General features: G+C 39.5%; 1 protein-coding gene across 8 annotated transcripts in view; it reads right to left on the reverse strand.

Annotated features, from left to right (window-relative positions):
- Nucleotides 1–863: 863 nt before the first annotated feature.
- The window catches only part of LOC108696525 (agrin), a 291,780-nt gene continuing 277,294 nt past the window's right edge, over nucleotides 864–15,349 (reverse strand). For 6 of the 8 annotated variants that reach the window (XM_041569323.1, XM_041569326.1, XM_041569324.1 and 3 more), the window contains 4 exons: nucleotides 13,547–13,579; nucleotides 11,604–11,828; nucleotides 4,666–4,769; nucleotides 864–1,345 (listed from right to left, as the gene is read on the reverse strand). In XM_041569323.1, the coding sequence (XP_041425257.1) occupies nucleotides 1,188–1,345; nucleotides 4,666–4,769; nucleotides 11,604–11,828; nucleotides 13,547–13,579 (520 nt within the window). In that variant the 3' untranslated portion in view covers nucleotides 864–1,187. The remainder of the gene's footprint in view (nucleotides 1,346–4,665; nucleotides 4,770–11,603; nucleotides 11,829–13,546; nucleotides 13,580–15,349) is intronic. The other 2 variants (XM_041569328.1, XM_041569329.1) reach the window with 1 other exon arrangement.

Raw genomic sequence — 15,349 nt, forward strand, 5'->3', positions numbered from 1 at the left:
ACCAACTTTTACCTTCCATTTACATTAATCGGTCTAAACCCCATTACCTTTCTCTCTATCGAAACAAGGTGATTCTGATTAATCATTAGAGATCAGAACAGGAATGTAAAAACAAAAGGCTTTGCATTGAAGACCTCTTCAGGGGTTCTAGTGAAGAGACTAGAATACAAAGACGGATAGGTCGGCAAATGGACATGGGTTTGGAAGATCCAGTACAGAAGCTCATTAGAACAAGAAGGCCACAATTTAGTAACAGGATCCCTATCTCCTTCTCTTTGCACAGCCAATAGATTTCCAACATGCAAAGCAGCCGGCAGCAGGGCTTCATACCCAGTCTGAAGAAATATTGAAGAGTGCACGGCCTAGGCTCAACGCTCCATGTCAGAAAGGCCGAGGGGTAAAACGCATGCACTCACACACACACACACAACATAGAAGGTGCAACCGCTATAGGGGGCAAAGATGCTGCTACCTATTTCTTAGAAAACAATAAAACTTCTGCACAGAATGTTCAATACATGTCTGATAATCCCTGATTTGTATTCCCTGTTGGGTTACCATCGACAGTACCTGTGGATGGCGTCATGTCTCTCTAACGTAAATGCCTTTGTATCCATAACTCTAGGGGGGTTATTTATTAAAGTCCGAATGCCAAACAGTCTAAACAATTGTGATTAATTATACCTCGAGTATGGAAAAATTCAGAATCTGAAAATCCGGCATCTCAGTCCTGCCGAGGTTGTATATGAATCAATCGGAAAAGTGCCGAAGATATCCTGATCTGCGCTGGGTTTCGTGCAAAAAATCCAAAGATTTTGTGGTTTTCTGATTTCGGACGGTTCAAATTTTAGTATGTTTTTCACGATTTTTTCGAGTTTTTTCCCTGCAATGGAATTTTTCAGGAAAATGTATTGATAAATAAGGGGAAATAACCTATGTGATTTAAAATAATGAGCTAAATTTGGATTTTGGTAAATAACCCCCTAGGTGAGATTTTGGTCTGGTTGCATGATTGAAGCACCCACACGCATGAACATACACACACTGCCTTCTCCTTCCTCCCCCCCACACGCAAAATATAAAAAGCAATAAGTTTACAAAAATAGAAAATAATTACAGCAGTGAATGGGCGGGGAGAGGAGGGAAAGGGGGGTAGGCGAGAAGGAGAAAGGGTAACAGGTCCCCAATTATTTGGCTGAGCAGTATAATATGGGTGGTTTATTCAATGCATCTTCCTCTAAGTGCAGCTCTTGTTGGTCCACTAGAACATCCTTCATGCAGCCAATGAAACCCGTGCTGTATGCTTTGGGCAGCTTGTATGACATACTCAGCTTCTCTATTCCACCTGCCAGCAGAAGAAAAAGAAAAAAGTTCAGATCAATATATAATAAGCGCATTCCTTTATTAGCCAGAAATGTGAGGGTGATGTAAAAGTGCTGCATTTCAAAGAGACAGACCAAAGAAATGACAGTGCTACGTTCATTATTAAAATCTGTACTTACTGTGTAATAATAAAGCGGCCTGAGATTAATAAGAGCTTTAATATATGCAGAGAGCTTTGACATAACCTTTTTTCCCTCTTATCCCTTTATGTTTATTCAGCATGTAACAAGGGCAGGTGGATAATAATAAAACCTCTATTTGAAGACCATCAAAGGAATCAGGCGGCAGTGGAGAACATGAACAGAGACATTCACTATATAGAAAGAAACTGCAGTATATCTAAAGGGATATCTGGAGAACCCATTTATATTCTCTCCCGGATCTGCATGTGGATTGACAGTACTGTTCATCAAGGGCCTGCTTCCTTAATGTAGTTAACACATTTGCTTATTGAATGAAAAGCACACTACAACATTAACTTGGGGGGGGGGTTATTTATCAAAATCTGAAAATTTTCGCTAAAATAGTTAGCTAAATTCGCACAGATTTTTCCCCCTTATCTATCAATTCATTTTTCTGAAAATTTCCTGCGTGGGGAAAAAATCCTAAAAAGAAATTAGATTATACAAATTTTTCAGATTTTAGCAGCTGAAAACTCCGATTTTATCAATTTTTTCCCCGAAAACCACAAAATCTTCAGATTATTGCTGTAACCCAGCGCAGATCAGGATATTTTCTGGATTTCTCCCCTTGACTTCTACATGAACTGAGTTGGAGTACTTGTTTATATGGACATTTAACCCCCTTGGGGTTTAATAAATTAAAATAAATTTTATCCACTGAAAATTCGGATTTTTTAGCATAAAAAAACCCTCAAATGTTTCAAGTTTTTGGCATTTTTTGGCATTTGGACTTTGATAAATAACCTCCTTAGGGGGAAATGTAATAAAAGTCACAAAGAGAACAACAATTTGCACCAATAGGAATAAAAATCCACATCTCGCAATGTAATATTGTTCCTTAAACTGTTATTGCATTGTTGGATTTTAATTGCGCACTCTTAAAAAGTGCTTGAAGGTGTCGTAATCTTTTGGAGCAAACAACGACTTTTTCAGTAAGAAGTTTTATTACATTACTGCGCATTGGCGCAAACTATTAAATTTACAAACTCCAACAAATTCAACTGTCGGAAGAGGTCGCTAAGCAGTTTTCGGGTTCGCAAAAGCTATATTAAATTCACACAAAGCAAAATTTGTTCGCACAAAGGCAAAACTTTTCGCAGTGCAAATAGTTTTTCCGTTACTGACTATTATTACATTCCCCCGTTAGTCTCTGTTAGACTAGGTCATCTATAAACTTGCCAAACACAAGCTATATTTGCAAATGAAATGCTAATACTCTGAATCTGAAGAAGAAAACATTAAAAGAAAAGAAATAAAATGACATTATGGACTTTATTATTGCTCTATATCATTTCAGGGCTGATATTGGAGAAGGGCCACAGGACAGGAATAACATACATAAACCAGGGCTCTAAAACCTTTAACCCTTTCTAACTGTTAGCACCCCCTAAAAAAGTTTGGCCATTGGTAGTGCCGTGGCTACTGTTCATTATACAGAAAGTGAGTTATATTAGTGGCATGCGTGTCAGTTTGTGGCGTGATTAAGGGAAATCCCCTGTGTTGCAGATGCCCAGAACATGGCAGGCATCATGCAAACTTGTCATGACATGAAGCAACACGAGTAGGCACCAATGCTCAGAACCACTCAAACAATTTCGATTGGAACTAGGGTAAACTAACGTCTCAATGACCTGTAACGTGTCACAGCATGGAATATTGTATCGTGTATCCAGTATATCTTCTTTAGGTTACATTATAACATTACATACAAATATGCAAAAGGTCGTTTAATCTTTAATATTATTTTCCTGCTTCGGAATCACAGTGAAATAAAATTCCTGTTATACAATCCCACTGATAATGCTGACCTTTATATATCATGGTACAGCTGCCAATACATCTGATATACATGGGTAGATTTGCTCAGGCAGAACGGCTCATTTTAACCGTATTGTCCAATCAAATAAGGGAATCGGGCAGCTTTGCAGAATAGCATTTGGGGGTAGCATTGATATTATTATGATCTACATTTCTTTAACAGTGAGAACCCATTTAATGAAAGTATTAAATCTGCATCCCTCTAAGCTGGCTTTGACTCAGGAGGGACCATATCTCCTCTGGAAACTTTAAGAGCAGAATTTCCAGAAGTTCAAAAAAGATAAGGAGGGAGTCTGAGGAGGACGGGTATTGTTTCAACAGCCGAAGTCAGCAAGTGGGCCTGAAGCCCCGTGCAGTTCTTACTTGAATCATGTTAATTTATGGTGCTATTTTCTTGCTGTATCCATAACTGGCAACTCTTATTCTCAATTTATTTTGCCTGTGCTCTGCAGCCTTCCCAAGAGAGCAATAAATCAGCAGGTTAAAGCAAGATATCCAGCCAGATGGCCACTCTTATGTGATAAAATAACACAGTGCTAACTAACTTTGAGCACAGAAATGAAATTGGCCAATAAAAAACGATGGTTGGGGGATAAAAGTATAAAATTTAAAGATTGCAAACGCAGCATATTTTATCTCAGAAACATATTATTCGTTTTTTAATGAACACGTTAAAACTGCAGTAAACATGATAAGCTGATATTAATATTTAAAGGGGAACTCCACACAAACATAACAAGCTTTTCAAAAAGTAAACATAATTTCAAGCAACTTTGCAATATACATCAATTACAATATATGCAGACTTTTCATGATTTTTAATGGGTTGAAAAAGTTGCCTAGGCCTAGCCCCCTGCTCTCCTGCTAATATGTCTGACTACCGTACTTTGCTGAGCTGGCTGACTACTGTTAATTTGTATCAAGAGTCATCTGTCGCCAGCCTGTATCCTCCATACCCCACAATTCCCTGCACATTTGATTTCAATAAGGAACAGAATATCACAGTGCAATGCATTGTGGGTTATGTAGTTCCTGCATGCTGTCTGTAAGCTGTGGAGAAGTTGTTACAATTTATAACATCAGTGTTTAGTCCCTCCTTCCCTGCCAAGAACAGCTGGAGTTCAGCATAGAAAATGCCATTTATTCATACTTTTTGAAGAAACAGGTAACTGTGATAGGGTTTCTGTGTTATGTGGGCCTCTTTATCAAATTATGGTTTGGAAGCTGGAGTTCCCCTTTAAGAACCATGTGCTGTTAGATATAGAAGGATAAAAAGCCATACCCAGCCATAGGGCTCCATCAGTCTCCAGTTCTTTGACTCCAAGAGGAGAGGATCCATGGACAGGGGCCTCATTGCCAACATGCAAAATGCCATCTCGGTTATCTCTGAAATTAAATTGACATAAAATCACATTAGAAGCTGGTAATCCGTTGCTTTTCAAATGCTAATTTTTCAGATTTCATCAGGATCTGAAACTGAGCAGGCAAATGTCCCAGATTTCAGAGCAATGGGCACCCTTTGGAAGGGAAGAATACACGGTAGCTATGTCAATGTACAATACAGGGTTAATGTCCTGACTTGGGCCCAAGACCACTCGTGTGAATATTCGTGCCTCACATTCCTGGGGCGACTGCCAATCCTTCGCTTTCATGTAGCCACCGTCTGACCCCAATGTTTTTCTAAGTTGTGGAGTCGCTGAGCACATTGTGTCCCTGGTACTCAAACCCTGGCATCCAAAGCATCTGCAAATCACCCCTTTGAGCAGCAGCCTTCCAAAATCATGGTCTGTCCCCACAGAGAAGCTAAACCCTGCCGCTCATGGAATGTCAGCTGGATGGCAATTGTCTGACTGTACATTAACTCCTTCTAGTTCAAAAAGCAATTACTTATCATGAAGCCTTCTATGCATTTAATAGTGGCCACTACCATTCATATCGTCTTTACAAAAGGGGAGCTTTAATTGATCACTGATGTGTGGAAAAGTTGGTATAAAGTGATCTGAGCCATAATATCATTACATTCAATTTTGTGAAATGGGAGGTTCACATTTAAAGGGGGAGTTCAAGTTAATAAACGTTGCAATTGGTCTCAATTTTTTGTTTATTACAGTTTGTAAACGTTTTGCCTCTTTCCAGCTTTCAAAAGGGGTCACTAAATCATTTTGCATTGAGAAGGTGCCATTTTATTGTTAAAGGAGAAGGAAACCCCCAGGGCGCTAAACCCCTCCCCCCCTCCCCTGTGCTGCCCCCCCTCCCTCCTCCCCCCTGGCCTACCTGTCCCCCTGGGCAAATGCCCCTAACTTTTTACTCACCCCTCTGCGCAGGTCCTGTCCACGGAGTACGCAGTCGCCATCTTCTCCCACGCGCGTCTTCTTCCTGCTCTGATCGGCGTTTTCTGGCGCATGCGCAGTAGGAACAGGTACCGGTACGGCTCTACTGCGCATGCGCCGAATGTCACGAAGTGAAATCGGAAAACTTCGTGACATTCGGCGCATGCGCAGTAGAGCCGTACCGGTACCTGTTCCTACTGCGCATGCGCCAGAAAACGCCGATCAGAGCAGGAAGAAGACGCGCGTGGGAGAAGATGGCGACTGCGTACTCCGTGGACAGGACCTGCGCAGAGGGGTGAGTAAAAAGTTAGGGGCATTTGCCCAGGGGGACAGGTAGGCCAGGGGGGAGGAGGGAGGGGGGCAGCACAGGGGAGGGGGGGAGGGGTTTAGCGCCCTGGGGGTTTCCTTCTCCTTTAATGGTAGGCTCTCTCCTATTCATCTGCCAGCCTCTCATTCAAGCCACTGCCTGGCTGTGGCTGCTAGGGCAAACTGGATCCTAGGAACAAGCTGCTTAAACTCCAAACTGGAAAACTGCTGAACAAAAAGAATATATAGTGAATAAAGTACCCCCTCTTGTAAAATATAAGGATATTATAAGTTACCGAGGAGTTTCATGACCATATAAAAACACGAGGCCGAAGGCCGAGTGTTTTTATACAGGTCATGGAACTCCGAGGTAACTTCTAATATCCTCATATTTTACAACTGGGGGTACTTTATTTATTATAATACACAAGTTTCAGTGAGTCATGTGACAGAAATGACATCAGAACTCACCGTTTATAACTGATGACATCAGAACTCACCGTTTATAAGGATATAATTTACAGGATATTCATGGCTTTTGTGTATTATATGTATATATATCACTGTCTACATTATAATAAAAGATCATTTATAGGAAAACTACCTCTTTAATGTAACTTTTTGTATTTAATAGACTGATGGAATCTTAACAACCTTTTCTTCTGTTCAGCCTCTCCACCTTGCAGTGTTTACATCTACAGTATCAGGCTGCAACAACCAAAAACTGATTGTACAACTGCATTTTTGTTCTTTTTATTGTTATTTGTTATTGCTTACTAATGTGGCCCTATCCTATTAGGGCATAAGGTGTGTTTTTTTTGTCTTTAAATTGTGTAATTGCCTCACTTGGCCATATTTATTGTTAGCACAACACATATAAAGTACTTGTGCCTAGATGAAACTGACCTGCTTCTTCGAAAATTCACGAAATGATGAAAATTCGACAAAATGCATTGTTGTCTACGGGCGACAATTTTTTATTGACGGGCAACAAACTTTTGAGGCACGACAAATTTTCCCACCCATTAGAGTCTATGGGGCAAATTCACTAAGAATCGAAGTTGCGCCAGGCGCAACTTCGCCGCTCTTTGCCGCACTTTGCCGCACTTCGCCAGGCGAATTTTCGCCAGCGCTCCGCAAATTCACTAAAATGCGAAGTTGCGCACAGGGGTAGCGAAAGGTTGCGGAGTTGCGCTAGCGTTGTTTCGCTATATAAAGCGAAGTTGCGCTAGCGAAGGCTAATTTGCATACGGCGCGAAATTCAAATTTCAATGGAGGAACACGTATCTGCACTACAAATGCCTAGAAAACCTTCAAATCTGCAAATAAAAATTTTATTTTGCCCTACACATGTGCCCACTGTCTAGGTAAGTTGCCATGAGTCAGGAAAAGTAGGGGGGAGGAAGGGGAGCCCCAAAAAATTTTCGATATTTTTCAGCCTATCAGCCATCATGTAGAAAACACGCCAGCGTTTTTTGGGACTTAGAAAAAATTTTGACTTTTTTGAAACAATCCCTATCTACTCTATTGCGCTTCGCCAGGTCTGAGGTGGCGAAGGAAGTCTAGCGTAAAAGGTAGCGTTCGCTACACTGCGCAAGTTAGTGAATTTGCGTAGTTTCGTCGCTAGCGAAGATTCGTCTGGCGTAAGGTTGCGAAGTAACACTAGCGAAACTACGCCAGCGTTCGTTAGTGAATTTGCGCAGTAGCGAAAATGCCAAACGCTAGCGAATTAACGCTAGCGTTCGGCGCTTCGCGCGTTAGTGAATTTGCCCCTATGGGCGTCATGTTTGTGGCTAAACTTGGTGAAAAATTTCGCTTCAATGGCACGCAGTAGCATGAGGCTCAGATGTGCAGACGGGAGCCCTCTACTTTAAATTGTCATTTTGACAGGCTACTTTGAGTTCAACTGAGGGGGGGCATGAAAATATGCCTTCCACCCCTAATGCGCTCTTTTCAGACAGGCACCTTTCAGTGTCTCTTTGGAACCTAGTTAAAAAAACTGCATTGTGAGTATAAAACAAGGTCAATTGCTAAGGCTCGTTGCCGCTGTCAGTAAATGAGTTTCAAAGTCTGGAAAAAACACACACACTTTTATGTGAGACCAGCTCACTTGTACTATGTAAAGCTGCATCTGCCATTGCCAGATAAGCAACCAAAAGCTTTCATTTATCTTTGGATTTTCTGCTTGCTGCCAGTGAATATTACATTAAAAAGCTTCATCAGTGCAGAGAGCAGCAGTACAGATGGAGCAGGGATATGGAGCAGGGATAGCAATAGAATGGACCAGCTGAATGTCCTGGAATGTGGAGCAGGCAAGCCCAAGCACGCCCATCTTAACTTTCCTGCCCGCTTCCCATTCTGCGGATGCCTCACTCTATTCTTATCCCAGGGGGGCACTGAAGGGCACACTGGGCTGATGGATAATCCCAGGCAGATGCTGAAATCTTACTGTTATAATGTGTCTGTCTCATTACAACTTCATGCTAATAGAAACTATGGACATAGCCCTCAGTGCCTTGTAGTTGCACTAAGTGTTATTGCATCTACCCAGTCTCTGAATTGTGTGCAAGTGCTCCAATACACACTGGGGAAACATGAAGCTACAGTAACTCTGAATGTGGTGGTAATTCTAGGAGAGCAGCTAATGTTGTGCAAATCTATTTCTACAAATAATTAAGGTTATGGAATTTTGAACACATTTCTGGGGGTTTTAGGGTCAGGTCAACAAGAGACCTGCTTATATTAAATTGTTACAATTGTATCTTTGCTTATCTTAAATTGTAACAAAAGTATCTAAGTGCACCCGCCACGTATTCTGGGCTCTCTGCCAACAGCCAATTACGTTTTAGACACTTTGTATCTTTTTCTGGCTGATCGGTGCAGGAGATCAAAGAGAAAGTCTGGACATTTCAGTAACAAGCCAGGGTCTGCGGGTTTAGCTGTCGAAATCACTGTCCCCACAAAAAACGGAGGTATGATTTAGTGATGTTTCTGTTCCTGGTACAGTTAAAAAGTTGTAATTGGAAAATGAAAGTACTTGGCCTTGTAAATGTTTGGAAGTGTTGCACTGAGCAGCATAGTTTTTAGGTTAGCAACCTGCTACACCCTGCCTTAAAAACAACAGTCTGATGATGCTTTATGGCCTTCCCCATACAATCCAATGATTTGCACTGTACATTGATCTCTATAGGGGAAAACCTGCCATTCTATTATATTAAACCCTAAATCAAAGTGCAGCCTTTAGAGATTCAAGCAGCAGAATGAGCGAGATAAGGAAAGTAAACACAGTCAATCAAGCAAGGATAAGGCTGTGAGAATAGAAAGTGTTCTATCTTGCAGTTATTTAATAGAAAAGTATATACCATAGACTGTCTGAGGAAAGTCGTTTTTACCTTCCATTTAATTTACTTCATTATATTAAGCTGGAAACACAGTTTATCGTTATCAGTGACCGCTACTTCTGAGAAAATCGTGCCTGCATTTCTGTAGCACACGATAACTATGGTAACTGGATTTTCTGTGTACATAAAAGGAGTATTTTCAGGGTTGCCATCTTTCTTCTGTTATCTTTCTCTTCTATTAATAACATTGGCATAAAAAGTCATTTTTATGGTCTCTCCTAGTAAAATAATAGCCATGTAGCAGCCCTAATTAACCCAACGCATGATAAATAGGACCCTAGGCACCCATCTGAAACTGAGCTCCATGTAATAGTGTCAGGTTATACACTGCCGCATTGTATTCAAAACCAAGCTTCAAAGCCTCTGTTCACTCTGCTCTGCCACGTAAATGCAGGCACAGCTGCAGTTGGTCAGTTTTACATGTCTTGATAAATTGTCTGGAGGTTGAATGTGTCTGTTTTTACAGGCTGAACTTCAATTCACTGCAATTAGAGTATAACAAAATGCTTTTCAAAGTTGTTTAGGGAATGTAAAGAAAGTTGTTAATATTAAGAAAAAAATATACACTGTCCACTGGTGCAAACCATAATATTACAATCTAACGAAATGCTTTCACAGGTTCATAAAAGCATATATTTTGCATATTTTTTCATGTACAGGTATGGGATCCATTATTCAGAAAGCTCAGAATTACGGAAAGGCCATCTGCCATAGACTCCATTTTATCCAAATAATCCAAATATTTAAAAAAAATCCCCTTTTCTCTGTAATAATAAAACAGTAGCTTGTACTTGATCCCAACTAAGATATAATGAATCCTTATTGGAAGCAAAACCAGCCTATTAGATTTATTTAATATTTACATGATTTTCTAGTATAAACATCCAAATTACGGAAAATTCTGTTATCTGAAACCCCCCAGGTCCCATACCTGTTCTGATTTTTACTAATTACAACATATATTCTCCCACTAGAATTTTGTAATACAGGTATGGGATCCGTTATCCGGAAACCTGTAATACAGAAAGCTACAAATGAATAGAAGGCCGTCTACCATAGACTCCCTTTTTAAGCAGATAATCCAATTTTTTTTTAAATGTTTTCCTTTTCCTCTGTAATAGTACAATAGTACCTTATACTTGATCCAACCTATAATAATTAATCCTTATTTGAAGCAAAACCAGCCTTTTAGGTTTATTTAATGTTAAAAAGATTTTCTAGTAGACTTAAGGTATGAAGATCCAAATTATGGAAAGATCTCTTATCAGAAACCCCCCCAGATCCCGAGTATTCTGGATAACAGGTCCCATGCCTGTACAGTGAAACCTCAATTTTACACATCCTTATTTTAAGTTTTCCTGCATTTTGCATTGTTTATTTGTGGGCCCACCAATTTGTAATGTATTTCAGTGGGAAATGGCTGCCTGGCAATTGCTTTTGGCCTGAGCTGGAGGGCTTGCAGAATTGAGCAGATTTGCTAAAGATTTATACCCTTATAAATATTTCTCTTTTTCTTTTTCAATATAATTCTTTTTTCAAATGCAGTTTCCTTGCACAACTTTCCTTGGCATCCTCAGCCAGTAATATTGATGAGATTTACAGTAATACAACATACCGAGCGGAACTGTAAGATGTGTGTTACCAGCATTTTTAAACTACACACACACTTGTCCAGGGAGTACACAAATGCACTGTAAAATAACCAGCACATTCCTGGAGTTCTCTTCACCACGCTGTCATTAGAGGATCGAGCTGTTAACGTTAAACTAAGAGCTGATATGTACTTTCAAATGAAAGTACATTTATATAAGAATGTATCCAGTCAGCTGTATTGATCGGGCACTGAGCTCTTACCCAGTCAGAGAAGCAGCTGTTGTTATGAGCGCTCCATAATATCATGCATCTGCTTAGCAAAATATGGCGACTGGATTCAATTACTTCATTAAACTTTCTGCTACCTTGAACCAAAACACTGATGATGTTTACTTCTTGTTAGTGAAAGCAGAAGATAACTCAGTGCCTGATATTAATATTAGGGTGCCAATAGCAATTATTCCAATGTCCCACCACCCTTAAAGGAACACTAGCACTTATATTTACTTTTTAATTTTAATATTTCATATTCTTTGGTGCATGCACTCTTGCTCTAGCACCCGTAGATTTTTTGTGACCCATAGACTCACCGTACAGCTTTGATGTGCGTCCATTTGTTGGTGTTCACCCGAACTGTGGATCGTAGGACAACAGGCTTGGAGCCTAGATCATAAGTCATTTGGACATAACCATCAACCACAGCCAAGGCAATATAATGGGCACGTTCTGTCCCTTTTCCGCTCCACAGGATGAGACCCTGAGTGGCTTCTGTCTTGATGCTCAGATCAAATTGGTTCACTAGCAGCACCTTCTCACTGTGAAGAGGAAGAACATGGACAGAAATGACTAAATGGTGAACCTAAAGGTCAGGCACAACATGGATACTGTTAAAGAATTGAGAACAGTAACACCAAAGAATGAACGTGTTTCAAAAGAATGACAATATGTACTGTTGCCCTGCACTGGTAAAACTGGTGTGTTTGCTTTAAAAACACAACTATACTTTATATAAACAAGCTGCTGTGTAGCCATAGGGGCAGCCATTCAAGCACAGGATACACAGTAGATAACAGATAAATCCTGAAGTATCTCATAGAACTGTATACTCGAGAGCTTATCTGTTATCTGCTGTGTATCCTGTGCCTTTTCTCCTTTTTCTCAGCTTGAATGGCTACCCCCATTGCGACACAGAAGCTCCTTTATGTGAACCAGTGCAGAGAAACAGTAAATTATATTTTCATTACCTTTAAACGCTCATCTGCTGCAAAATGACATCTACTCTCTCTAGTCAATGCCTTGTTAGACATCCATTTATGCTATGGCTGCAAGCACCTTCCATGTTTTATGACAAATAAATTGCTGTAATGATTTTAGACACAAACATGCAATTTACAGACTGTGCTCTTAGGAGCACGTATGCCTCAACCACCCCAGTGTTCTATTAATCTGTTCAGAGGACCCCCTGATTAAAATCTTTATTACACATTATGGCTGTAATAACTCCCCCTGGCCCATCTGGCATGCCTTTCTGTAGTACTCCTTTGTGAATCCTTTATTTAAACAGGACAAGCTTATTTATAAGACACGTTCACACACATTTAGAAACACTGACAATGTACACTGACAACAAGACGACACAAAGCATCACAAACTGCCTCCACTTTCTACTTTTAGAATCTGAGCATATTGCCATATGGGCCCTAAAATGAAAGAATGAGCAGAATGGGGATGATAACTCCTACTCAACAGCAGCTGAGAGAAGGGGAACTTCCACAAGTATCTGATGAATCGGGGCAGTGGGAGAGAGAGAAGCTAGTCTGCTTCTCAGCTGTCACCTTCATTGGCACAGTGAATTGTACTCTGTGCTCTCCGGGATAACCTTCATGCTTATTAATCTTATCTTCAGTAACGGAATACAAAATAATGGTATATAATAATAGCAATATAAAGGACTGAACCTCAATAACATGTCCTTCAAATATACTGTATAAACTAGTCTTAATTACAGGAAAATTAATATTAAAGGGTCATGCCTTAAACGTACATACTAAGAGAAGTAGGAATTGTTTGTGCTGTTTTTCAATAGGGTGGCATAACATTTCTTGGCAAGCATGAACACATACAGTGTCTAGGATAAGATATGGAAACCATTTCACGTGTATTGGTGAATAATTAACAATGATTTTACAGGATTCAGGTGTTGTTCGGCTATAACTTCCAGAATCCTTTTAAGCTGGATGGGGGGGGGTTGAATAGTGTAACCACAACTGGAGGGTGGTAGGTTGGGTGTCCTTTGCTCTATAGAAAGTAGAAACAGCTTGTATTTCAATTTATTTGTTGTTTAAAAGTTGTTTGGAAAACAATGGGATCTTCACAAAACCTTGACGATGAGCACTTTCTAATAAATATGAGATGAAAGAGGAGAAACTCACATTATGGAGAATTATCCAACAAACTTATTGCTGCAATGTGATCTGGAGGTGGCTCAGAAATACAATAAAAGCAAGCGATGAAGCAGGCAGCAGAGACTCACCTGGGATCATCTGGATTGTCCACAAGGCCAGTTCTTAGCGGCAGAAAGAAAGTGGGAGCATGCAGTAAGCAGCAGCAAATATATAGCAGAAGAACCTCTACCAACCCAACCCAGTAGAACCCATACAAAGCCCTTTAATAGTCCCCAGGGTTCAAAAGCAAAATCAGTAATATCAAACAAAAACAAAAGCTACATAGAATAAAGTATATATATATATATATATATATATATATATATATATATATATATATATATATATATATATATATATATATATATATATATATATACTGAAAGTATTCTTTTGACTTCTCTTTTTTAGTGGAAAAAAAACCTCAATTTTTTTGCGATTTATTATACCCCGAGGATAGAAGAAGTCAGAATCTGAAAATCCGGCATCTCAGACCACCCGAGGTTGTATACAAGTCAATGGGAGAGATCCCTATCCTATTTAGAAGTTTCTGTGGTCTGTGCTGGAATTAGCCTGAAAATCGGACTATTTCGGACTTTTCAGGCGAAATCTAAAAAATTCGAAAAATTGAGTGATTCTGGGAAAAAACTCTGAAGAAAATCATACGATTCATATTTTCCCTAGATTTTTTTCATATTTGTCCCCGATCTGAGTAAATCGTGATTTTTTAATAATAAATAAGGTCCAATCGTGGATTCTAGTTTGGTCGGACTTGTTCGATTAAAATACGGACTTTGATAAATAAAGCCCCCCATATTAAGGGGGCTATTTGCTAAAACTCGAATTTAACTCATATCTTTATTAAACCAAGCTCAACCAAACTCACAGCCATGATTTTAAATTGTTTATTAATGAACTTGAAAAACTCGGGTCAGGAAAAAACTTGATATGGTCAAACGAAAACCCGAATCGTAGAAATATTTTGGTTTTTACACCTGAATCTGTTGCAAAATTTTCGAATTATAAGACGGAACCCAACGCAAACCACGATATCTTTAAAATGTAAAAGGGACATCTCCCGTTGACTTCTACATGACCTCGGCATGTTTGAGATTGCATATTTTCTGATTCTGATTTCTGGAGCTTTGGGGTTTAATAAATTGTGAAAAAAATTCTAGTTTTTTTTCCACTAAAAAGTCAAATTTTTGGCCAGAAAACTCTGACCAGAAAGAATTGTGGTTTAGTAAATAACCCCCTAAGAGTTGTAACTATAGTTAAAATATATTGTTGCTCAATACAAATACAAAATGGAAGTGGAACTAAGAGAGAAAAAACAGCTCTTGCTAAACTATAACTAACAGATTTCTCAGGCAGTTGTGGCAAGTATCTATGCTGCAGCTTTGACTTTGCCATTGTCAATGAGTGGGAGTTTTGCCCTGTTTTATGCTTGAGGCAATATCAAATATGCTAATCCTATTTGTTACACTGGCCTCTAAGGAATAGAGGTACAGTAAATGGATGAGATTCATAAATGAACCATCTCTGGCATTACGTGATCCCTGTAATTGACAAATCCCAGAAAATGTCATCTGAAGCTGGCAGATGTAACAAATTCAAGCACAAATAAGCACTGCCAGCACAAGCTCTCAATTCAATTAAGTATGATAAAAATCCTTTATATGATCTTCTCCATGCAACGGTTCATATGTTTTTTTCCAGCAAAGTGCTTTTGGCGTTGACTTTTCCAGTTTTCGCATTTGAATAAAAACACAGATCAGCACATGCAGCAAAATGTTTGTACCACCATCATTCAATAGAATGTCTGATGCTGCTACCTGCAGTGTTTACTTTACTTTATATTATCTATAATAACTAATATACCAAAGGTAACT

The sequence above is a fragment of the Xenopus laevis genome, chromosome 7L (assembly GCF_017654675.1).
Source record: "Xenopus laevis strain J_2021 chromosome 7L, Xenopus_laevis_v10.1, whole genome shotgun sequence".
In the NCBI taxonomy this organism is placed as follows: Eukaryota; Metazoa; Chordata; class Amphibia; order Anura; family Pipidae; genus Xenopus; species Xenopus laevis.